A 27,353-nucleotide genomic window follows, 5' to 3' on the forward strand; every position below is an offset into this window, starting at 1 on the left:
TCACGAAGCCCGTCTCCGAATACCATGGATGTAAATGGCAAGGATGTTCCTGTAACCTCATACGTACCGGTGCGAACAAACGAAGAAGAAGGAGGATATGATACGAGAACAGGGATACAACCTCGTCACAGTGTGGGAATGTGAGAAACCACCAAAAAAATGTTTCTCAAAAAAATATTTACACCATACCCTCACTACATCGTGTTTAATCTTGGGGCTGCTTTGGAAGTTGTGAACGAACAGTGCACAAAGGACCTAACTTATATATCAAAGCAAAATGCGGTCAGTGTTGCGATTCATGATAGTTTTAATGGTTAACCTACGTTTATTGAGCATAAGGATTCGAACATCTAGATTGGTCAATTTGTCGACGATCTTGAACGCAGGCAGCAATTGATTGTAGCAGAAGTGGAAAAATATATCCAAAGCTTGATGATTTTGACAAGTTACCAAATGAAGTTCAAAAAGCATAGGGTGGATGGTTAAATCAGTCGCTTGTATTTCGATTTAATTCTGGAAACTATGACCTTAACCTGATCAAAAAACACTTTGTGGAGAAAATCACCCAAAAAGACGAAGAAGATGAGCAAGTGAGCGATAATATTTTTGTTGCACGAAAGGCAAATAAATATGTTTTTGACTACACCATTGTTTAAATTTCTTGATATCAAATTTTCTTGCGCCAGGCTTGAGTTAGGTCAGGTGGTGTAAATCACCTGATTGCAGACTGGAGAAATTAGTATTTCCTTACGAATGGCTGACAAGCTATGATAAGCTAAACTGTGCAGGACCTTTGAAGCACTGTCTTACAAAGAAATCCATCTCACACATTGAATATCAAAATTTTAGAAAAGAGTTTTATAGACGTGGCTGCGTGACGATGATGGATTGGCTACGCGAGTGCAATTTTGCCGAGGGTGAACCCTTAATCGAAGCAGTTAACAAAACGAGAGAGCATATTACGATGATGAAATTGATATTTTAAAAGATGCAGTGAATACCCCGGGAGTTTCGATGCGAAACGTGTTAAACAAAGAATTAAAGAAGAGCCTTGAATGTGAATTGCACCTGGTGAGCCCTGCATATACACATGTAAAAAATGCAAGGGCAAGGTATACAAACAATGAAAACGATCAAAATTGAATGCGTAAAATCAAGCTTACAACTTGTTAAAGACATGTATGGTAGGTGGTCCAGCGACTGTATTTTGTAGATACCACAAACGTGGAAGGACGCGAATCAGATCACATATTTACGGTAAAAAAGCTAAAATGATGATGACCTTACTATGACGCCAATGGGCTGTACCCTTCTACCCTGGTATATGACTTTCCAGGCGGTAAAGAAAAATTGATCAAATACAAGAATCGAAAAATCAGCAAAATATTGATTCATTGACAAGACGGGTTCACAATGGCTCAATATTTGGTTTTGCGCAAGTGGATAAAGAGGTGCTTGAGATCTTACATGAAATATTTAGCGAAATGGCACCGCTATTTATTGTCGACAAGGTACCTTCTGCCCAAGTTTCGTAGCATATGAAAAAGTACCAGACAGCGACAGGTCCCAAAGTAAACAAAGATGGAAAAATATTACTTTATACACCTCTGTTAAAATGGTACCTCAAACATGGCTTGAAAATGACGGGCTTACACCAATTTTTAAAGTATAAGTGCGGTAAACCTTTTGCTTGGTTTCCTGCAGAAGTGGCTGAAGCAAGGAGGCAAACAGATCAAGATCCTGATAAAAAACAAGGCTGGTGACACGTCAAAATTAAAAGCCAACAGCTTTTACGGCAAAATGATTGAGTCAGTTCAGCGACATTCTAACACAATTTTAACAATGGATGAAAAAAAGTTAGACGTGCACAAAATGTACGGACTTAATGCTTTTAATATATATTAAGTATAGAAAGTTTACAGAAAAAGAGATTGATCTACGCTCTAGAAATTAGCTACTTGCTTTCATTTCGCAGTTTAGGAAATAAGAACGGTTCTACTTCAAGTGAAAGATTTTCATTTACGTTTTGACCTTCCTTATTGTCGGTTCACACAAGACGTCTAATTTGCGTTGACCACTATGCGTATGTTAAACGCCTCAATTTTACGCTGTTCTAAAAAATTCATACTAAAAACATTTTGGCGTCAAAACTTCTTCCTTGTCCGTACATTGTGCTAAATGTAAAGCAGAAGTTTGACGAAAAGATAAAATAATTAAAAATCATACTCAGTAAGATTACGCTAGGTAGACGTCTAGTGGGAACCGAGCTTTAACAAACTGATGTATTTGCCTTAGTATTTACATAATAGTCGATAAGGCTCTTATATAACTATCCACTTTTCCTGTTACAGACTCGGAGACATGGTCTTTGTATCATTATAAGAGACTAGGCAATAAAGCCTGTGTAAAAATCCACTTAGGCAGGAGAACAACGGAAAAGACGATCGTCACTGGAATTTTAATGAAGTCAGCAACGAACCGTTTAATACACCAAAATTTTATTTGGGAAATTTGTTTATGCGTTGCTTTTATTGTGTAGGGCTTGAAGCGCTGGTCAAAATAATGTATAGGATCATGTACTTTCGACGAACGTTTAATGAGGTTATAGCTTATAAATTTTGCTGATGTCAGCAAAAGACCCGCCAAAGTACTAAAAAAATTTTAAATTTAATTCACAGTTACTTCCATTGTATCGGGCTTAAAACCTAGTCCAGAAAATGTATAGAATCATGTACTTCTCACGAACGGTTTAAAAGATTCTGACGTTTAAAGGTTTTTTGATGACGTAATCACCCTGTTTATTTCGTAACGAATTCGGGAACCCAAATTCGAGAATGTTACCCAATTTGCTCCCAGGTTGTCCTAGTTTCTCACGCGGTGAAAAATGACTGACGTCACAACTCCGTTTCCAAGTTATTTGGCCTCAAAACTGCACTGTAATGGCTTCATTAATTAAAATTGCTATGTTAAATAAATGTTATTGCCCTTGTGCCGTAAAGTCAGAAGATTTAACATTGGAGACAAGGTTTAAGGAGACATGAAATAAACACATGTCGAAAGTCGACAAGTCGATAATGCCCGTGGAAAAAAAAAAGGCAGGATAAAATTGAAAAGGACGCGTCATTTGAATTTTAATGACGTCAGTAACCAATCCAAAAGGAAAAATGGAACCTTGTTTTCACGGTGCATGTAAGGTGTAGATGTTGCAACGCTTTTCAAAATAATGTATATGATCATGTGCTTTTGATGAGCTGTTATTGAGATATAGGGGTTAAAAATTTTGTTGGCGTCAGCAATGGCCTGTTAAAATCCAATTTTTTTTAAAAACTTGTATACCTGTTGCCTTCATCGTACAGATCTTAAAACGCTGTTTAAGAAAATGTATAGCATCGTGTACTTTTAACAAACGGTTGCAGAGATATTAGGGTTTTAAGGTTTTTTGATGACGTCATCAACATGTCCATTTCGAATAGGACCCTAACTCAGGCGAGTTATTAAATATTTAGGGTTGTTAAAAGTTTTTTTCTGACAGAAAAATACCGTATTTAAGGACTAAATTTAGCATGCGACTAATACACATTTACTCGTTAAAACAAAGTTTCGATTTGCTGGACAAGTTTATATTGATTTTAAACGCAATTCGATTGAGTTAGACTAGACTATTGGGTTAGTTTGCGTGCAACAAGCAATTAATGAGCTAAGTTGTTTTCCGTTCAACTTACAAATATTCACAATAACTCTACATACAGTTTCTTTAATAAAAATAATAAGTGGAATAATTTAGAATAAGTATTAATTGTTAGCAAATACTCTTTTGAAGAGTTGTCACAAAACACCAACAACGCAAATCAAAAAAACGAACACTTAAAATAGGTTTCCTTACTGATTTTAAACTCTTTTGTTGATTTTGGGGTAATACAAACTGAGACTATCCGGTGGAAATTAATTTTTTTCTGCAATTTAATGGCAAAAAAAAAACACTTAAAAGATTTACGTGGATTGATTACTCCTCTGAAGTTTTTTTCACGGTTTAAAATATAAGATCTATTGAGACTATGTAACTTTTTTCCTGCATTTTTTTGGCCTTAGCCAATATTCACCGTATGAAATCCACTTGCTAAAAAATATTTGTTAGGATATATGTTATAAGTGTATGACTAAAAATAAATATTTTTTATATGTGACACGCATGACAAAATAAAACGCGAAAACCTTAACTCTATTCTAAAAAATCGCAAAAAAATAGGATTTTCGCGTGATTTTTGGCATTTTTTTAATGCTAATAAAAAGGCCGATGGCTTGAAGATTTCCGCCGTCAGCATAGATAATAAGTATATAGTGCGAGACTATCCTCAGAGAACAAAAACGCCATGCCTGTTATCTGCAATGCAACCAAAGTTTAACAAGTTTAAAAACAAAAAGAAAACGATAAAGTAAGCCCAACGTAAATATCTGTCGTTCCAAAGACGAAATTGATTTGAAGTAGCACTTCTAGAAGATTTCGTAAACATCATGTTAGAGAAAGTCTAAGCCTGACTGCGTCATGATCACTGAAATATACATTTTTGACGAGCGTATCGACTTCAAAGGTGTTTAGAACATTCTCACGAACATAAATATGGTCAATAAGTGAACGGATATATGAGTTGGAGAGGTTACAACTTGTTTATATTCATTGAGAAAATCAAGGATATAGTTTTTGTCACTAAATGCATTTACATTAAAATCTCCGAGCATAACATCAACGATTTCGTTTCCCAAAAAATATTGAATAAGGTATAATGACTCATCTCGATTAAGAGAATTTTTACGATATAGAAGTAGAAAACTAACAGCATTCTTTTGAAACGTTTTCTTCGTCATTTTAAAAAATACTGCTCCTGGAATTTTCACAATATCAAACAATTTTATAGTTTCATTGTGACCAACCAAAAGACTAGAAAACATATCCACATTGTTGTTTGGAATTAAAGTAAAGTAATCTAGTTTTTAGTCGCAGTATGAATTAAATGGTATCTGAGTTTCTGTTAGCCATAATAAATCACTTTCCAACAGAACGCGGCGGATTTAATATCATTTTTATGTTATGTGCAAAGTTACTATGATTGAGTTTTCACTAATTACGCCAGTATCCTTTGATGTCAATTTTGAGTGTTCTCGCATATAATTGTATTGCTCGGTTGCTCGTGTGTTTGATTTAATAGCTGATCTAGAAAATGTCCCCGGGTATAAGGTATAAACCCTCTAAGCTTGTGACTCGACTTAATGCAACATAGATTTGTCCTGCGTGAAAGGCTCGTTTCTTTGTTAAATTAAAACAAACAACAATTTTATTAAACGTTTTTCCTTAAACCTTGTGAACAGTACAGGTCCATGACAGCATTAGTGGGAATTGCATTCGTTTCATAGTAGATGAAATTAGATTCGGTTTATTAAATTTGATTTCCTTTTCTATCCTGCTTATTGGAATAACATTTAACTCCTATACTTTTGATAAACAGTCCAAATCTGTCCATTAATAAGTTTATGTAATATGTCGATATTTAATGTTAACATGACTCTCGCGTTAAGTTTTAAAAACTTTTTTTTTGAGCTAGTCCACCTATCTCCATTTGAGTGCGGCTATGGAGTTTTTGCACCATGCAGGAATATTTTTGTCAATGGTCTCAATATTTATTTTATCCGATGCTATGTTGTTAAGCATCTTTTTGTTGTTCAGAGGCTTTCAGCAAAAATATAAATTGCATCTTCGGGGTAGTTTGGGTCATTTTGAAAAATAAATTTAGATTTTAGTAAATCTTCGTGTTGCGTTTCTAAGTTTCCCACTCTGATATTGTTTAATAATTCAATCAAACGTTGATCACCACGCTGCCTCATAACTTCTGTTAGTTCAGCAATCTTAAAATATTTCCAGCAATGCGAAAGATTTAACAATACATCTTTATAGTCTGTATAAATTGGTCTTGCTTGAATTGGTGGAAGTTGGTATAAATCCCCACATGCTATAACAGATATTCCTGCAAATGGAATGTCATCTGAGCATCCAAATATTTCAGTTAGCCGTTGGTGGATGTGCAACAGCAGCTTGTTTGAAACCATTGAGATTTCGTCTATTACGATAATGTTTAACTCTGAAAGCTTATTTCGCAACATGCATCTCTTCAACTTCGAAATGTTTTTAGTAAAACTTCTATCAACAGGTATACCTAAAGCTGAATGTATTGTATTTCCCTCTACATTGATAGTAGCAACACCAGTTGGCGTCAGAATAAGAATTTTATCTTTTTCTAAGTTCCCTGCAAGATAAGAAAGTGCTTTATTTAGCATGTCAGAAATTGTTTTTATCAAATGTGACTTTCCACAAGCTGCACTTCCGGTAAGAAAGATGTGAATTGGCTCAATTTTATAGTGTTCGTTACATGCCAGGCTTCTTGTGTAAGTTCTAACCCAATCACTTTACGACTTCAAAAACTTGTCTTTGAGTTTCGTTTACTTTTCGAATTTTTTCATGGAGTTTGTCATTGGAAATTCCAGGTTTACTAACCGATGAAAAATTGTTCCCAATAACTGTGACGTTTTCTGTTTCATTTGTAACTTCGTCTTTGCTATGGTAATTTATATTGCTCATCTCATCAAAAACATCGTCATTTTCTTGTTCAGCGAAGGAATCAAGATTATTTACATTCGTGTAAAAATTTATCATTGCTTCTTCAACAAGTTCACCGAATGGTTCGCAAACACACCGTTTTCTAATAATTTCTCTAGGTAGGGTATCTCCTTTTTTACCTTCTGGATTATCCATGTATCTATCCAACATATTTCGTTTAAAAATATAAGTACTGCTGTCTAGTAGCAAACTTAAAATCTCTTCTTCGAAACGACAAACCCTGTATCTCTTCTCAGGAATGTTAATGTTTGCAAAAATACAGCTGGAAATGTCTTTCGTAACCATATTCCTGGCATTATAATAGCAACTGCTTCTTGATCTGACAGTTCGCGATGATTTCGATACGCATTTGCAATTGCTTTGTTCCTTCGCAGAGGATATTATCAAGATCACCTGAATTCCAAAAAAAACCTTTTTAATAACCGACCAAACGATCGCAAACAGGCAATTACACATACATTGTGTGCCAATTAAAGTTGCAAGCCTGACATCCCCTTGATGAAAAGATCCTTGTATCCACTTTAAAACAGAGCAAGGCCCAGGATTAGTTTCAACATCACCGGAAAGTAAAAGAACCACACGGCAGCAGTTTCTATACGCGGGGTTCACAATAGCAGTGGTGACGTGTGACCAAGGAAAACAACCTTTAAAAACTAGAGAAACCGCTGTCATATTATTTAATAACCACATAATTTCAGAGTGCTTAATAATTTCAGTAAGTTCACCATTTAGTAACCAATGGGTTTTTTTCAAATAAATCTGAATATCTGATTGTCTAAGTATCTTCTTTTCGAGTATTGTTTGTGAATGTCGAACCTAAAAATAAGAAAAACTGATTCATTGCGTGCATAATTTCTTCATGACTAAATATTTATGCGGCGATTTTATATTCTTAAAAATCGCTGCACGCACAAATTTAAATTCCTTGTAATTTTTATTTCATTGGCAAGGTATGTTCAAATGCACATGTCTGCGGGAATAGATAGAATACCAAGACCTCACTGTATTCTATCTAATCTGGAAGACATGAGTTGTGGGGCGACGTACATGTTGTGATTTTTAGTTTCGCCATCCTCACGCATCACATAGGCAAAATATATAAACAACATAAAAAAAAATCAAATTAAAAAGTAGAAATTTGTTGAAACTTGCATTTACAGCTTACCTCCCACTCCCAAATAAATTATACCCTCAAAAACGTTTACAAAATACTAGTTAGCCTGTTGAAATCTACGAATTCGCAGGTCCTACATATTCTGGTCTTCAGGTTAGGCTGTTATATAAGTATATATACGGGTTAGCAATGACCAGGCCTTTTCATGAAAATGTTGATACGTATGTGCCAAAAAATAAACATCAAGTATTTTAGGTGTGCTTTTGGGTGTGTGCACCGGTTAACTTCTTATAAAATTTGTCATTTTGCAGGTTCTATGATTAGCACTCCTAACCCATTTTGTGTGTGTGGAGGTGTGTGCGTGCCATTGCACGCCTCTGCTTAAAAAGCCTGAATGACCCGTCCATATAGAAAAAAAAAATGGAAACTATATGATCATTTGCTTTCTGAAAACTCTTAAGGAGATACAACTTTTGCTGACATCATTAAAAACCAGCCAATGTTTACAAAAATTTATCCAGAAATTTGTTTACCTATTGCATCTATGTACAGTGTGAAACTCTGTTCAAGAAAATGTCTCGGATCATGCACTTTTGACAAACGGTTAATGAAATATATATACAGGATTTAAAATTTTGCTGACGTCAGCAAAGTTCTTCTCCAAAGAAAAAAAAATTTGTATACTCGTTGCCTTTATCGTAACAATCTGAAAACACTGATCAAGAAAATGAATAGGATTTTTGATGTTGCATCAACGTTTTGATTCCGAAATGGGTTTAGGGACCCCGGTTCGGTGATCTTACCCAATTTAGTCTCAGGTTGTCCGTAATTACCAACACAGTAAAAAATGACTGACGTCACCATCTTGTTTGCAAGTTATTTGGCCTCAAAGCTATGATTGCATTGTAATAGCTTTATTACTTTAAATTTAAGGTGTTAGTGTTAAATATATACTACTGAAATTATTTACCCAGAATAGCCTCTTCAGTTCCTATCGGTACTACTATCAACGAGGGTCCTGCGAAGGAGGTCCTAGCGCGTTTAAAGCTACCATTTGAGCTACGAATGTCGTGCAAGCACAGGAATTGCTCAACTAGACAACCGCCTAAGACATCAATCCTATTCTCATGCTGAAAGCTAAGCAGAAAGGGTAGATTCACACTTTTATAGTCTCTGGCATGACTCGGCCGGGGTTTGAACTCAAACTCCAGCACTAAAAGCGAAGGCTCTACCACAAGGCTATCAGTCGGTATAAATATGGTGCATGTTATGTACGTTGTGATATTTAATTTGACGATTACCATGAGGGCTTTTTGGTGATTTCAAAAATAATATTCACTTTGCTGGGCACATACGGACACAACTTTTTTTCGGTGTTAACATGTAGTACTCCCTCAACAAAATTTAAACTTCTCTTAAATAACACGTAATGTCATAAACAGAAACATTTGAGTCAGAACATTTAGAACAAAAAAAATCACCACAATCAAGCTACCAGACTTCTACATGTTAAATAAAAATCCTTTTGTCATATTGCATGCAAACAATGTAAGTTTAGTTACATATAAGTGAGACTTGTCCACATTAGGCGAATCAAACCGGAAAACTTTTGACAAAAAAATTTGAGACTAACGTGTGTGATAGATAGTGGATTGGGTACAAAGTTTACTTAACCGCGTGACTTCGGCATATTAAAATTCAAAGAACATGTAGATAAATTTCATTTGTAAAAAGACTCAACCACATACAGTCCTCTTGATTCTGAACCAGACAATGTGGGCATAGAAAAGAAATTCACAAAAATTGGAGTTTGTCCCTCCCCCCTCCCCAATCTCAAGTCAAAACATCGCCACATGCAAGTCTAGGTTATCCACAACAGAATGAGGGAGGAGTTTTTGAAAACGCTTTCCATCTAAGAATGCCTTGATATTATATATTCTCTCTGCGCTTAGCTTTTAAAATTTAGATTAAGCGGGAACATGCTGACATGGGTGTAGGCGAAAGTTTACTGTCACTTGTTTTAAAAATGTTAATAAAGGTCTCAAAATTTAAACAAAATTGAACACAAATTATTAAAGTTGAAAATTACAAAAATTGATTATAGAAAGCTGCTCAAAGTTTTTTCTCAACAACCAACAAGTGAATTTCTAACAAAGATGTATTCTTCAGACAATAGATTATCGAAATAAAAAGAAATATTCTTTAACTTGGAAATATAGAGGGAGTATTAAATTCGAAATTTACTTATCTAAAATAAGATTCAAGAGATACTCCCAGAAATTCCATGTGAGCATATCTTTTAGAGCATATCTTCCACCATCTTGATAAAAACGGAAAAAGAAATAGGCCGGCAACGATAATTCATATAGATATTCTACCGAGAAACTAATCTGATGTTGACATGCGAAACTAAAACAAGTTTAAACCTTAAGTTTTGATGCGTTTTAAATATCTTTTGCAGAGCAAAACCGCAGTAAAATACCGTTGTGGCGCCATTTTAAAAATAGCAAAGTGAGCTCACTTTTTATTTCCTAATTTTTTAAAAAAATGTTCAAGTTAATTACCACAGAATCTCATATCCAATCAAATACAACGGCTATTCATGACGTCGGTAATTGGAATAATTAAGCAAAGAGGTTAACCATAATGATCGTGTTTGTAACGAGTTACTTAAAAAGTTAACAAACTTATATTTGCAATTTTTGAATTTTATTTTCTTCACGATATTGCGTTGACAGAAAGTTTTTGGCCATAGCAGTTCTTGTAGGGTAAGTTTGAAATCATTCTTTAACTTTCTGGAATCTACTCTCTATGTTTTCACCAATATAAAACAGTAATTTCCTAACTTTCTAAGACTACTTCAATCTTTCTTATAGTTTAAAAAAGTTGTCGCAAAAGCTTGTGTTTAATACTATAAGTTACGCAGAGGAACTTTTGTGTTGAAAATTTGATTAAAAAACATTACAATTCGCGTGTGATTAATCTTGAGCTTTCGAACCTTAACCAGTATAAACGCAACCACTTCTACCTACTTTTCGTATACTTACGGAGTGCGCCGTAATGTTTTATTGTAGTTTATAGCGGGATCCTACATAAATTAGTTGATGTAATTATAATCTCTTAGTTGAAGAAATTTAGTGAAATGATTATTACGGTTAATGCTATTTAATTTTTTGCTTGTCCACCATGTTTCAGATTTGATTGTCAAATGTGGTGTGATCAAATACGTCGTTAATTGCATGTAAAACATTTATTTAAAAAATTTTTTGTGATGTCTTAGAATTTACAAACTGTATTCATTTTCCTATAACAATAAGGTGTGACACAAGGAAAACAAAAATGATTTTTATAACTTTTTTTTATTTGTTTAGGTGACTCAATTGCAACCAGCCATGCTGCAAAAAAAGTTTTATATTGCACTTATTTTCTTCATCGTAGGCTTAATTTTATTCACATCCAATTTTTACAAACACACAATCATAGTGATACCTCCATTTAATCGTACGCAAGTATTTTCACAAATTGTTGGTATAAAAAAAGAAAAAGGATTCAATACAAACTTGGTTCTTTCCTATTCCATATTTGGTAAAGATTCGGCAAGAAAATGGGGATATCTCATTGGAATGGTTGCTAAAGAAGCAAAGAAAAGTAATTTATATCATGACTGGACAGTTCGAATTTACCACGATAAATCTCTTAGCAAAGAATATATCAAAAATTATACTTCTAAATTTGACAATCTAAAGTTTTATGATGTCACAGCAACGTCATTGTACGGAGACATAACGTCAATCAATGGTAGAGTATGGAGATTCTTACCATTGGCGGATGATACTGTAGATATTGTGTGCATAAGAGATCTAGACTCACCAATCCTAAAAAGAGAAGAAGATGCAGTAAGGGAATGGTTAGGGAGTAGTCACATTATGCATGTTATGCGAGATCATCTGCATCATGAAGCTGAAATTTTGGCTGGTATGTGGGGTTTCCAAAATGCTATGAACAGAGAATTAGGCCACAAAATTGTCGATATGGTTTTGAATAATGCTGAGAAAAGGACTGAAAGTGCAGAAGCTACAAAACCTAACGACCAAACAGTCTTAGCTACACATATTTGGCCAGCAATAAAGCCGTATACTCTACAACATGATTCGTATCTTTGTAAGGAATACGAAGGAAGTGTACCGTTTCCAACGAAAAGATCTGACGATTTCACATTTGTTGGCTGTATTCGACCTTGCATTATAAAAAAAGGAACACCATGTGATATAAAATGTCGACCTAAAGATCATACGGATTGGACATTCTGCTAAGCACATTAGTTTTTTCTAAGAATTTCTGTTAATAAAAGTGTTAAACATACCAACAGTACTTCTCACTTAAGACGTTTGTATGGAGTATAATAAGAAAACCTTGAGATTTTTTTAGACAAGTTGGCAAATTTTGAAGTTTGCCCAACAAGTGTTTTTTTAGGCATTTTCTATATTAAATCCACGCAATTTAGAATTGTCAAAGTTTGCAGCGGTCTTAGGATTAGGTTATTTGTTTGATTTCAACTCTCATGTCCTAACGGTCACTCACATGGTCAATTTTGCAAATTTTGGGAACTTTGTGAGTATTTCCGTGGATTATTTAGACTACTACTCGGTAAAAAGTATGTTTTGTAAATATTAACAATGCTATAATGTTTAAACCTTAGTTTAACACCAAGGTTGAAACATCATTGTTAAGTCGTGTTTTATTGTTCTGAATGTATTGTTAATTACTTTCAAATGACCATCATTACATTTATATCAAAGTAATTTAAACGACAATAAGTAAAGTACACAAGATGACATTAGAAAAGATGTAAATATAAAAATTATGATGAAACCACTTGATTAGGGGACTAAGTTGACAAAACGATGGGGCGGGGGAAAGATTTGTAAATATGAAAAGGAGGCATGAATGAAGTAAACACGAAGACTTGTATGTTTAAATTTTTGTAAAAAATTTGGTGATACAAAGTCACTTGACCGCGAAACTCAATGAGATTGAACTAGCTATAAAATATGAAGAAAAAAATGTGAACCATGCATGTAGCGAAACGATATGAGCACGCACAATACAAGACCGATTATACGAGAGCAATTATACGAGAGCAATTATACGAGAGCGATTATACGAGAGCGATTATACGAGCGCGATTATACGAGAGCAATTATACGAGAGCGATTATACGAGAGAGATTATACCAGAAAGATTATACGAGAGAGATTATACGAGCGCGATTATACGACAGCAATTATACGAGAGCGATTATACGAGAGCAATTATACGAGAGCGATTATACGAGAGCAATTATACGAGAGCGATTGTACGAGAGCGATTATACGAGAGCGATTATACGAGAGCGATTATACGAGCGCGATTATACGACAGCAATTATACGAGAGCGATTATACGAGAGCAATTATACGAGAGCGATTATACGAGAGAGATTATACCAGAAAGATTATACGAGAGAGATTATACGAGCGCGATTATACGACAGCAATTATACGAGAGAAATTATACGAGAGCGATTATATGCGTATAGTCAGTGGAAACTTTTGAGAACATTATGTAAAAAAGAGTTGTAATTTTTTAACATGAAACATAAAATACAAATTTAATAAACCGTTGGTGTAAGAAATATTGTAGCTATTATATTTAACTTAAATATGATTGAATATAAAATGAATATAATAAAAATTGCTTGGCAATGCGTAACTTAATGATAATCTTTATGAACACAATTACGCATGTAGACACATTTGTTAAATAGTTTTCCCCATTGTTTTTGTTACATGCAATTAAATGGTAATTAAAGGGTAATTTTGTTAACCGCATATATACTGAGACGAAAATAATCACCTGAGTAGAGAAGTTATGTTTAGTTCGACAGCATAACAACAAGACGTAATAATGAGCCGTTCTTTTAACAAGAAACTTGAATCATTTATATAAACACGAAGGCGGACGAAATATCAACAGCGCTGCAAAAGTAATTTTGTTTTGTGCGAATAAACTTATTGTCTTCCCTAGGGTGAACCATGTTTTTGCCATAGAGGAAGGTTTCAAAAATTAACACCTCTAGATTATCGCAAAACGCATCAAAATCCAACAAAATTATTTTCAAATCTTTCAATTTCTTAAACAAAAATTATTACAGTATCTTGAGTTAAAAAATCTTTTTTCTTTTCCCTCATTTTTTTCCTACATAAGTGTTGCAAAAGAGAAATTATATTCAAATAATTTCTTCTGTGCTTGTGAACTTGTAAAACGATTAGGTGATTGTTAAGTGCTAATATGTTTTAAGGCCGATTTCCATATATGCGCCAAATGAAAATGGTTTTGGCATATGCGATATAAGTCCCGGCGCTATTTACAACTGGGCGCAAAATACTACTGCATGGAAATCAGCCTTTAGACGTTTCAAATGGATTGTTGAGAACCTCTTAACATTCTTCATATACTGCAACGCCAAGACTAAATGCATATCTCTGTCTGTCTGTCTGTCACGTAAAATGGTTACCGCAGTAGCAAGACACCCGAAATGCGGTAAAGAAAGGACGGGAGACACCGTGGATTTATCCACGGTCACCGACTAGTCTCTATAATTGCGTTGTGTACGGCAGAATTTTTTTTCCACTTTCTACCTCGCGGGGGACTTCTGTTCGATCATCCAACCCGGCTCTAATATAACACAACCTGTGTGTTTGGTATTACTAAGACAAAAGAACACACATCGAGCAAAACGTTTTTTGTCTTTGTGTCCTTGTTGTCTCTAAAGATATGAATGCGATAAAAAATGCTAATCGAGTTTCTTTTGTTATGCTAATATGGAGCTTTGTAATATAATGCTTCGTTTGCCTCGTTTAATGTGGGTGCAGCCCACGTGAATTTATCTTCAAGAATATATTTGGTTTTGTCTGAACATTGTTCTGAACCACGTTGTTGCTAAGCCTGTTAACAGTAAGTAAGTAAAAGGATTTTATTTTGCCTTTTATGAAATTAAACTCAGAACCGCAATTTATGAAGACATCAAAATTTATAATTAAAAATTTTCTTTAAAAATGTTGTTATCTGTTAAGGTCGTTTTCTGATGTTAAGGTACATTATGATGTCTACTGTCTCTAACAATCTGACTGCGATAACAAAAGTAAATTGAAAACAGAACATTCCGTGTTTGGCTATGACTAAAACTGCTTATATTTTGTAGGTCTTCCCTTCCTGGTATGGCTTGTCGTAGTAGCTTTACTGATGTAGGTAGGGATCTAAATACTATTATTTTTAAATTCTTCTAAAACTACTTTTACTAGCTGTCAAGCTACCAAAATAGTGCTTTAATTAACTTTAAAAACCTTTAAAGGCATATGCCGATAATCCGCATACGACGTAAAAAGATCGGGCGAGTTTAGCGCTTTGAAAAAAAGTATTCACCTGAAAAAACCAGCATGGATCCGAACAAGGCCCGAAAAATGACCTTTTCCCAACTATTGTACGCATTGGGAATGCTCCGGTGTGGACAGTATCCAGACGACAACCAATAATTTAATTCAAAAGTCGCCGAAATCACCCTTTTATATGCAAGCGTTTACGGCTTATCGGCACTATTTTTTTATCATTAGGGGCTGAACACCTAACCCCTGTTCTTTCGGGGGAAATCGGGCTAAAATAACTTCTAAAGAAACCTTTGTGAGGCTAAAAGTTGTCGAAGCATGACAAAAATTTATTGTTGCTTGCACCAGACAGTCATGACATGATAGTTAGCCGTTACAATATAACTATACGCTACCGACAGTATAATTGTTGTTACAGGCTTCTTTGTGTTCTTCACTTTTTCATGTTTTTCCTTGAAATCAGAATAGTTTGTTGTTATCTTCTTGGCACAACGTTTCTTGTTCCTATTTTTAATTTTAATTGAAGCACAGCTTTATGTGGATCTGTATAAATATAGATGGCTATGGTGAGATTTATAATAAAGAAATGTGTGGAAATTTAAGTAAAAAAAAATATCTATCGTACAATTAGCTGTATGAGCGGCTAATTATACTGTATGCATCATATATATAATTATTCTGCATCGGCTAACCATTCTGTTACTGGCTAATTATCAGTTCTCCTTGAGTGCCTAATAGCCAGATATTTTGTTGAAGAAATGGACCCTAATTTGCTTAAAAAACTTTCTTGACCTCGCCCAAAGATTTCTTAGAAAATAATTTTTGAAATTCTCATTAAAAGGACCATCAAATATGACAATTTTTTAATTGTGTGTTTACGCTATTTTGTTTCAACTTGTTGAATTCCATTTGAAATTTTAAAGGTTAGATATGTTCAACTTTTAACAATAACCAATCAATTTCCTCAAAATCAAAAAAGAATAATAAAGATCTAATTTGTTCAATTTAATTAATCATTTCGACAAAATGAATCCTGTATTGTCCACAGGTTTGAAAATCATGTATTGTCTGCTTAAAATGTTCCTTGTTTAACAATGATATCGAAAGCTTGATTAAATTTATATGCATATATATTCATATAATATACCTTGTGCATCATATGGCATTGATTTGATCTTTTCAATAAATTCTCTCTTTAAATCAGAGAGGGAGACAATATTTACGCAACCAATTCAGTTCCTGGTAAAATTGTATTCTTGTTTCTTATTTTTAAATGTACTTTCTTTTTCAGATAAACTGTTATCAAACCATCCACCATCAGCATTTTCAACGAGAGAGTAGATTTTGAAGGATTTTATAAGTTAATTAATTGACTATTAATTCATTGAAATTGAACTTGTTCAGATGTTGTTATATTCGAATCGTCAAGTTCATACATTAACAATCTGTATCCTAGAATTTCAAGAATTTTTTTGATCAGTTATAAAAATATCCAGTTAAAGTTTTTAGAATATATACTATATATATGTAAAAAAAATATTTCTTAATTTTTATTTATTACGTTCTCCGTTCTCCGTTTTCAAGTTCTATACTTCAAATTTCCGAATAATTACAGGCTAATGACGGAAGTCTTCAAGCCACAGGGCTTCTTATTTATAATTTTTTCCCTGGGCAATAGGCTTATCCACAAGTCTCTATTTGATTCTGTTCTGCATTTCTGTTATCACACCCGTTACATGTTACATTTCGATCTCGATTAAATTTCGATCCCGTTCTAAATTCGTATTTATTAAATCGTTATAGCAATTCGGGGCGCATAAGTGGTAATTATGGCTAGTAATAGCCGACGTCTGTCTGTTTGTCTGTCTGTTACTGAAACACGAAATGTGATATGTAAAGGACGCGCGTCCCCGTGGATTTTTTAATGGTTTGACGACTAGTATTTTCATATTTTTTGCAAAAAATTATTAGGAAGGGCAGGCACTGGCAGTAATGTCACATAGTTACAATCAGAGGGGCGAAAAAGCCAGCCGTTAGGATGAAATCTCCGAGGACGTTAAAACTTAGCGATACTTACGTATATTTGAGCCTCGTTTTGTCGCACGAACTAAGAAGCGAAAAAAAAAATTTTTTAACAAAAAAAGCCATAAGTGTGAGGGCAAGCTTGGGCAAATTTTTAAATACAATTTGTACTTTCCAAATGAAAAACAGTGCTTTTAATTCTGTTGTCTTGGCCACAAAAAGTAGTGATCTATATTTTATGTGGTTAGCCTCATTAATTCCAATAAATTTACCCTGTCAATTTTTTTCTAGGAGGGACAATAAAAGCGGTTATACAGTGTTAAAAAGCCTCATTTGAGCTACAGAAAGCCTTTAAATTTATTTTCAACAACTGTTATGTGGGATTGAACCCATATGGATATGAATTGAACGCTCTACCGACTACCTACCGACTATTCCCCAGAAGAAGACAACCCTCAAAGTAAACAGAGTTGCATGATTTTATTTATTATATCAAGCAAATTGTATCTAATGAAGACTTTTTGAGAGCTCTGTCCCAACAAATGATATATATATATATGTTTGTAGTTTAAAATTTATCCCTCAAAGGCAGTGGATGGTAATGTATTTGAACACTTCACTATATGAAACAGTTTTCTTTTTCTTTTTAGATTGCCTTCAATGAGAGCGAGAGATATAATCTTTTAATGCGTGAGGAGATAAAAAGAGGAAAGCGGCGCCTCACACCGCGTTTTTATTGTTTTTTTGTCAAATATTTGAAGCTGTTTTATAAATCTTGATTAAGTTTATTTTTGTTTTAATTATTTCCCGCGAGTTTTTGAATTTCATTGCAGCAGATTCCGTGGCTTCAAATACCACAAGCTGCTTTGTTCGTCTTCTCATCTTCGAAATCGATAACGCTAAAGTCTCACTTATTATCTGCGTTCCGTGTATTATCTTCCGATTAAAAAGCGTACCTTACGACGCGCAGTAAGATGTTAGCAGTTCGCCGTATTATATCGAAGAGAAACAAAAAATACAAAAAGTTTCAATTATGCTTTCAACTTGCGTAATGCTTCGCAACCTTTTTTTATTTTTTAGTTTATTTCTTTATTCGCAATACAACTTGTGGCGAATATTACGGCAGTCGAACAAGAGTAGCAATTTTAAGTAATTTAACCCAACTAGATTGTGACGATAACAACCCGATGCCACAGCTATTTATTTTGTTTTGAAATTTTTAGAAAATGGAAAAGATACTTGGGGACAATGTTGAACAAAATACCCAATATTCTAAATTAAACATAAATTTTGGGAACTTTGAGGGAAAAAATCCATAAATAAAAACAAAACCAGGATAATTTTGTTGTATTATAACTATTAAGAAAAAAATAAAAACAAGTTGGGCTGAAAAGGCTAGAGAAAACAATTCAATTGAACAATAGAAACTAACAGCAAGAAGCAGTTACTGTTTATTCGCTGTTGATCACCTTATCAAATCTTTTGACACCAGAAAAAGATGCAGACTTTTGCATAGGGGTCCGTCCATATTGTCGATGTCAGGCTAAAATGTTTTTAAAATAAAATGTTTTTGTTTAACTATTTTTGGTTGGCTGCATAGCAATGAAATGACACAAAGAGGATGTCAGAGGCGAATGATATTATTTCTTTTCTCATTTACTTTGCCAGCAATTTTAATTTGTAGGCATAATACCAGCTGACTATGACCCCACTTCCACTGTACTTGCTTCACGGAGGGTAAGGCATTAGGTCCCAGCTCATGGTTCATGTTTTATTGTCATACCTGAAAAAGACAATGTAGACAGGAAAATGATGGCTTTACGGGAGTGTGATGCGAGAATTGAATCTTTAATTTTCCTATTATTATCGATAAATATATAAAAATATAATTTAAGAATTTACAAATAAATCTCATGGCTCTAGCTTTTTTTGCAAGACGTGCTACATACCCTGATTATACGAAAAATATTCTTGGTTATCGTGAGTTAAAGGCTTGTTTTTAATGTTTATTGGTAAGTACATCTCAAACTTGCTTCTTTTTCCCCCATGCACAGCCATAAAAACTTTGTAAAAATGTTGCTAGGGAGGAATATGGATAAATATCCATATGTCTTCCTAGCAACATTTTTAATGAAACATAGTTATTTGTGTGTCGTTATATTAGTTATTTTATTTGATTTTGGGATTAAGACGTTCCTTAATTTTTGCTACTTCGCCTAAATTTTATTTTGTGGCTGCCACAAAAAAGGTTTTTGTTAGCCTCTCCTTTAAGACTAGCTCAGCACCGGCGTCGCACGCTAGACGTAGTAGCCCTACAGGATAACTACATTAGCACTCTTTTTGTTTTACTGTGATAACAAACAGATTTGCTAAACATGTCCTAAAGAAGGAAAATATTTTTCTTAAATCTACGCCTTTCGAGTGGTACAAAGTTTTACTTCTCAACACACTTTCGTACCAGCATGAATTCTCCTACTTACCGTTGTAAAACATTCTAGTTAAAACTTAAAATTTAAGCCGTACCTTCATTTCATCAACTTAAATAATTCTATAAAGATTGGCAAGCCACAAACAATTCCTGCTAACCTGTCTAAGTGTTTTCATTGATAATATGAAAAAGCCATATTATTGGCTAAAAGTTTCTGGCTTATTTGATATGACGTCACACCTGTTGTCATGGTGACACATCTGTCAGGAGGTGGTATCAAAAAAAACTTAACTTTTTGTAGAAATTGCTTTACATTCATTTTATGCATTACTTATAGGTTTTTTAAACATATTTATTTGTTTACGGGTTATAATCTTGTAAAGTTAGTTAGTTAAGGTGCATTTATTTATTTTTATGACAACATATTAAAAAATAATCTTTTGTGCATAGTTTGACTTTTAAATAAATTATAGAGAAAAAGTATTCGGCCACAAAGACGATTCATGTAATAAATTATTTACTTCGTCTGGTTTAAATTTGATTGAAGCTCTTATGCATTCAATAGTAAATGAAGATAATGTAAGATATAATTTCTCTTCTTATAAGGAAGCGTCGCTGTCAAAAGTAAGGCAAGATTATTTTGTCTCGTAGCTACTATATATTTTTTAGTTGAAATTTGAAATCTCTAGAAGTATACAATGTTTTAGTGAAAATACTTACAAATTTTTATTTACAAAAATATGAACCATATTAAGGTTACTGTAAAGGAAACACCTCATATGACAAGTAGTCTCAAAAAAAACTTACAAATTATCAATACTTTTATATTTTTTCTTATTTTTTTGTTTTGTTTCTGTATGCTTGATGAAAGTTGTATTTTATGATGTTATTTTCGTGAAATGTTGATTTTCCAAAAAGGAAATATAATTTAATAAACACACACCATTTTTTTTTCACCGTACAAATATTGCTTCTTTTCGGAACGCGTGTTCGCAGACTCGTTTTTGCACCATTACAGAAATTCGAATTGTAGAAAGTTTTTCAAAGAGTTTCTTAAAGAAAATTGACGGTGACTGAACACTCGTTCGAATTATAGAAATTTTCAAATTATAGAGATTCGAACTGGACGGTCGTTACGAAATTATTTGTAATTATATATAATTATTAAAAAAAATGCATATTTTTTTCTTTCTGCCGTCATAACTTGCTTATAAGTAATCTCTATAATAATAGCCGTCGTCTGTCTGTCTCTGCGCGGACCCCCCGCTGAGTCAGAAAATGATGTCACGGAAACACCAATATCAAATGCGATATATTTTTGTCTACTTTGTTGCGACGGGTAAATTTAAAGGACGGGCGACCCCGTGGATTTTTCGACGGGCTAACGACTAGTCTCTATAATAATAGCCGTCGTCTGTCTGTCTCTGCGCGGACCCCCGCTAAGTTAGAAAATGATGTTACGGAATCACGAATATCAAATGCGATATATTCTTATCCACTTTGTTGCCACGGGTAAATTCAAAGGACGGGCGAACCCGTGGATTTTTCCACGGGCAACGACTAGTCTATATTATAATGCCCGTATACGTCTGTCTGTCTGTCTGTCTGTCACGCAAAATGGTAGCTTAGCTGCGCAATAGCGAGAAGCACGCAATGCGGTATAAAAAGGACGGGCGAACCCGTGGATTTTCCACAGGCTAACGACTAGTTTATACAAAAAATCCGGGCCCTTTTTTGCATAATTTATACAGCTTTTCATTACAAAAAATTTGAATGGGCCAATAGGAAGCTTTCGGAAAAAGAGACCACAAACGTGAAAAAATGTATGCGAAAATTTACTAACAAGATATTCGTTTTTAAAGATTTTCGTAAGTGTTAAGAGAATGTGTGAACTGAGTATGCAGAAAGATAATTAATAGTGTGCGAACTTTGTTTATGCTGAATATGCGTGCACGCGTTCAGAAGTCAGGGTTGCAAGAGACAGCTTTATGAACACAGCACAATGAAAAAATGCCTTAAACTAGAGTAGCACAGAAGAAAAAAATAACTGAGAAGAATGAGAATACGACTCCGAGGAAGCTGTTAAAAAAATGGGTTTGTTCCGGCTTGCTGATGACTTCGTCGAAGGTGTATGTTCACCAACATCATCAAACCACGACCCTTTTCTTATGCCAGAAGGCCTTTTTTAGCAGGTGAAGTTAAATTATGAGTGCTACTTCTTTTACGGTTTCTCGAAGAACGGGAAGGATTAGCTACTTATTTAACTATATTTCAACATGATTCCAATTTGATATTCAGATTTCCGATAGCTTGGCACCGTAGCTATAAATACACATATTTTCACGTCGACTTGTTAGATAATTTTGTTTATTTCTTAAAAAGATGATTACGCTATTGTTAGGACAATTATCTACATCAGCTAGCTTTGAATTTTTTGCGATCTCAGATCTCATATGCATACTCCTTCACTTTGATTTTTGTTTTTGCATGCATATTTTTATACGGGAGTTCCAATCATGCATAATGTTTAAAAAAATATGCTCAACTCATTTTGCACATATTTTCTCGAAGATGTGATGGATATGAAACCTCTGAAAAGGCTTTCTCCAAAAAAATGGGATGTTACAAATATTTTCATGAATATAAAATATGTCATTCGAAATTTTTTTCGATATGTCATGCAATCCTTGCAAAAACCTAAAAAATTGCTTTCTTCCGTGTTTTTTTTTTTAATTTCAAGGAAAAATTGTGTGATTTTTAATTTTCATCCATCCACCATTTTTTACAAAACCCATCAGGCCACTATTTCCTTTTTTTTTCAATTATTTACTTTGTTTATAAGCAAGATTTTTTCTTTTGATTAGATCTTCTTAGAAGAACTAAGCTGCACATGTCATTTCAACGTTTGATCCTGAAAATGTTTCTCATAATAAACGCGTTTTTGGTTATGAATTGTCCTAGTTCAATTCCACTGTTAGGAGCCTAATCACATTTTTAAATAATAATTAAATAATCAATTGGTTATTCAAGCTTTTAAGAAAGAAAGTATTAGTTGTTTCCTCGTATATTTCAAAAATTGGATAAGCCAATAAGAATTCGTCGGTTATTCATAATGTAAAACAGTAAACAGTACGCATGCGCGTGTCTAACGTCAGCAACAGTGTAAAATATCAACCACAATATATAAGTTTGAAAGAGGTAGACCTACTTTTTTACGTACTGAATATTGAATGAATGAATATATACTCCATCGTAGCTTTTACGAAACCCCTGCGAATGAGTTCACATTTAAAATTACAAATAAATTTTTTTTCTTGTCTATTTAATTTTTTTTTCAATAAAAATGACAATGACGCTTTCGAAGTTTGTTTCACTTTCAGCATACACGTCTGTATTGAACATGAAACCCAAGCTTGTGTTGGAAATGTTTTTACGAGCAGGCTGCGGAAAATATTTAATGCAATTACATATTCGTATTTATACTTTATATTTTCTTGTTAATTATTAATAGTTCACCTCACTTCTTATTATCGTTCTTAGGCGTCTTCCCAGTTCTCACAATAGATTTCAATATTCAATTCAATATAGCCAATTCGTACATCTAGCTGAATTCACCTTTTTTGCTAGTTCGTTTGTAATAAAATTGTATATTTAAAAGTCGCTGTGCTGGAATATAATTATAGAAATGTTTTGAGTTATGAAAACATTTGTTTTTTTTACATTATGCTACTCGAATTTACTTTTTGAATTTTTTCGTGTCACTCTGTTGATTATTTTTTTCTTTCCTTCCTTAAAAATCTTTATCTGTATTCGTCTGATTAGGGATTTTATCTTTTGTTATTTTTTATATTTATTTTTTATAGTATTACTGTATGTGTTATCAAATTGTTTTTTCTTCTGTGTTTAGTCAAGCTTCACTCCAAACTCCAAATTTCTTAAAAATGCTATAAAACACGTGCGTGGTTAGCATATTTTTTTATATCCTCCCCAGTCTCTAGCTGCTCTTTTTATGTATTTATATTTTTTGCACGTTTTAATTGAGAACTCGATCTTTCGAGATAAAATCACCTTTTTAAAATAATTCTTTCTTGGTTTACTTTTAATCCGAACTTACTTGGAAATTCAACGTGAAAGATTTTAACACTACGTCAATTTTACCTCATCTTTCGTCTCGAGAAACCTTTCAGGCTCCACAGCAAAATCTCTGGGACTTTATTCAAGTCATTTACTGCAAGGTTGTATTGTATTATATTGCATTTGTTGAGAAAATTACTTAGATCTCTTGTTGTATTTAGCAGGGCCGAAAAGTTTTCTTATTATAAATATTTTTCTTTACGAATCAAATTCTTATACTTATTCTTATCTCGACACACAATTTCTTTTCAAAACATTTACACAAGTAAACCGTCATCACGAATATGCTACTGAAGGCTATCTGGCTATTTAGATTAATATATATAAATAGCTGTAGTTTCCCTTTAAAGCGTTTTGTTGTTACAGCAGTCTCAGGTTTATCCACCTTGACTCTTGTACCAGTATAAAAAACGAATGTTAACATTTAATCTTCATTTGAAGTTGACATTTCACATTTCTTTAGATCCCAAAAAGAAACAAGTTATGTTGAACATTAAAAGAAAATGTGTAATAGCTGCTTTAATTTTCATTTTTCTGTTCCTGATTTTATCCACATTCCAGTTGCAAACAGATTTCTTTAAATTTACACATGTGTTTAATTGTGGTCAACGAAATATTTCAACAATCGAGCCTTATGAAGTAGAACGAATTAAAAAAAACTTGGTTCTTTCATATACCATATTTGGTAGAGATTCGGCAAAAAAATGGGGACATCTGATTGGAATGGTTGCTGAAGAAGCAATAAAAAGTAATTTGTATCAAAACTGGACAGTTCGAATTTACCACGATAAATCTCTTAGCAAAGAATATATCAAAAGTTATACTTCTAAATTTGACAATCTAAAATTTTATGATGTCACAGCAACGTCATTGTACGGAGACATAACGTCAATCAATGGTAGAGTATGGAGATTCTTGCCTTTGGCGGATGATACTGTCGATATTGTTTGCTTCAGAGATCTAGACTCACCGATCATAAAAAGAGAAGAGGATGCAGTAAAGAAATGGTTGGAAAGTGGTCACATCATGCATGTTATGCGGGATCATTATTGGCATACAACTGAAGTCTTAGCGGGCTTATGGGGTTTTCGAAGTGCTTTGGATAGAACATTAGCCAAAAAAATCGTCAATATGGTTTTGATAAACGCCGAGAAAAGGTCTGGAAATCACGAAGCTACAAAATTGAACGACCAAGCAGTTTTAGCCAGATATATTTGGCCATTAGTGAAACCTAAAAGTTTACAACACGATTCGTACCTTTGTACGAGATACGATGGTACTGTACCGTTTCCAACGAAAAGATATGATGATTTTTTGTTTGTTGGATGTATTCGACCTTGTAATGTGACTGAAAGAAAACCATGTGATATAAAATGTCGGCCAAAAAATCATACAGATTGGACATACTGTTAACACGTCGAAATCATTTGTTTTGTTTTCACTGAACAAAACAAATTTCGATAGCATACAACTATCACAAGTACAAAGATAAACTTTTTACAATTAGTATACATATCCAGTACATAATTAAAAATGATAGGAGTATAAAAGATTCTGCAATCTTGGCATCTTACACCTCACTTCCTGTCATTTAAAGAGCCGTCAGCAAGAAATGCGATTTTAGATATATGTAGATGGATTGTTTTTTTTCCTCATCATTTAAGAAATAGTTTGATTTAAAATTTTTGGTTGACAAAAAATTATTACCTAGAAATCTAGTTGGATATTTATGTTGAACTTTCTTAAAAAAATATTTAATGCTATTAAATTTTCCACCTTATACATGAAGGTAAGGACTTGAAATATGTTTAGCTGGCATACATACTCAGTTTCTGTAGCTATGGCCTAGATTGGGAATATTTGTTTTGTCTTAATATAACCCTACTGGCATGTTTAAATCATGGCATGTGTTAATCCTGCTGGTTCTGCATTTTTTCTTTTAAATTTTGTTATATTAATGCTACCCCATGGCAACGCTTTCATAATTTAAATAGCAATGTTAAAAAGAAAATGTATGCTCCTTGAAGAGGTTTTATTCAGAGCAGAACTTTTAGAAATCTCTTTTTTAACTAACTTAATATGTTCTCTCCAAGTCGAAAGATTTTAAAATTTACAAAATGTGATATGGAAACCTGATTAGTGCAAACTCACGTGACTATAACCATCCAATTAAAACTACAGTAGACTCTTGATATAACGAACCTCCGATATAACGAACACCTCGATTTAACGAACCAAAGTTTGTTCCCCTTGGATTCTGCCTTAAGAAACTCTTAAAAGCTCCTTCTATATAAAGAACCCCCGATATAACGAACCCTCGAATATGCGTACCAAATTTTCCGTCCGCTGAATCAATAAAACCTGTATATAACGAACTCAAAGTATCAAATGCTACAAAATACGGCAAACAAAACCAAAAACACATGTTTTAAATATTTTTACATCACCCAGGTAGCACTTTACGTACAGAAAAAAGAAAACGCAATGCAATATCATCCAAATTGAGTGATTCGAACCATAACATTCGACGTTCAAATCTAAACACTAAGTGTAAATAAATCGCGAAAAACTATTCAAAATTTTAAGGTGAAGAAGGCAAATTAAAACACCAAGTGAATGAAAATGACGCAAGTGAATATCTCTATAACCGATAAATATAAAGCGCTGCAGAAAATTGCACACGGCAAAAGTATAAACAAAAGCATTGCTGAAGAATATGGTATCAATAAAAACATTGTCTCGACCTGGATTGCAAATAAAAGAAAAATAACCGAAGCTAAAATATAGTCTTAGTAAAACGTCCTGATCTTCCTTTTTCAAACGTCCAACTAATTTATCATCTTCCGTTTTGACACAAACAGCATATTTGTCCACTATATTTTAAGGCTTGCTCAAATTTTCACTCAATTTTGGCGACCATATGTTTTTATAAACAACATAGTCAGCGCCGTTGGCCGATTCCTTTTTTAACATATTTATAGTTGCAATATTTGCCAGGACCCGCTCACACTGCACGGTTTTTGAAAATGGCGGCGAACAGGGAGGATTTTCTCAGTGGGGAAGATGATTAGTTTTACTTAATTGAGGGTGGATTTTTGGACGATGATGTGATTTTAACGTTGATATACATGCAGTTATATCTAAGGAATCATCTACCGTGAAAAATACTGATGAATTTGTTTGTAGTGAATGTGGAAAAGTGACAAAAACAGGCAGAGGTTTGACAAGACATAAAAACGTCAAACATCAAGGGAAAAATAGTGAATCAACTGATGAAAATGCGTATATCCCTCTTTCTAAAAAGGAGCAGCTGTTGAAGAAGTTTCACCCTTTGAAATTACGTGTAATTGTTGTTGAATGTATCACCATAGTAAAGAAAGGTATGTGTTTCCCTGAGCAACAAGGAATGCATTTTCAAACATCAACTTTTTTGTTGAGGAGGCTGCGAAATTCTGGGGAAAAATCAAATTTGCCATTGAGAAGTACAGTGGAAGTGCTGAGAAATTTTATTCTGAGTTCTTTAAGATTTCTGAAAATTCTTGTATAATTAAAATGTTCTGGGAC

At 33.7% G+C, this 27,353-nt stretch overlaps 3 protein-coding genes across 3 annotated transcripts in view; 1 reads left to right on the plus strand and 2 right to left on the minus strand.

Moving 5' to 3' along the window:
- Positions 1 to 14,827, minus strand: part of LOC130623560 (syntaxin-1A-like) — an 87,191-nt gene extending 72,364 nt beyond the window's left edge. The window contains exon 1 of the mRNA XM_057439056.1: positions 14,817 to 14,827. The gene's annotated coding sequence lies outside the window, so the exon portion shown is untranslated. The remainder of the gene's footprint in view (positions 1 to 14,816) is intronic.
- LOC130623196 (uncharacterized) lies at positions 5,716 to 6,327 on the minus strand. The gene has a single exon (XM_057438678.1). The coding sequence runs from the start codon at positions 6,325 to 6,327 to the stop codon at positions 5,716 to 5,718; it is 612 nt and encodes a 203-aa protein (XP_057294661.1).
- A 5,400-nt stretch (positions 14,828 to 20,227) lies between the features above and the next one.
- Positions 20,228 to 25,507, plus strand: LOC130623558 (uncharacterized). Its single transcript, XM_057439052.1, has 2 exons — positions 20,228 to 20,279; positions 24,253 to 25,507. Exon 2 carries the CDS (start codon positions 24,273 to 24,275, stop codon positions 25,200 to 25,202), a length of 930 nt encoding a protein of 309 aa, XP_057295035.1. The 5' UTR covers positions 20,228 to 20,279; positions 24,253 to 24,272; the 3' UTR covers positions 25,203 to 25,507.
- The last annotated feature ends 1,846 nt before the right edge of the window (positions 25,508 to 27,353 follow it).

The sequence above is a fragment of the Hydractinia symbiolongicarpus genome, chromosome 13 (genome assembly GCF_029227915.1).
Source record: "Hydractinia symbiolongicarpus strain clone_291-10 chromosome 13, HSymV2.1, whole genome shotgun sequence".
Classification (NCBI taxonomy): domain Eukaryota; kingdom Metazoa; phylum Cnidaria; class Hydrozoa; order Anthoathecata; family Hydractiniidae; genus Hydractinia; species Hydractinia symbiolongicarpus.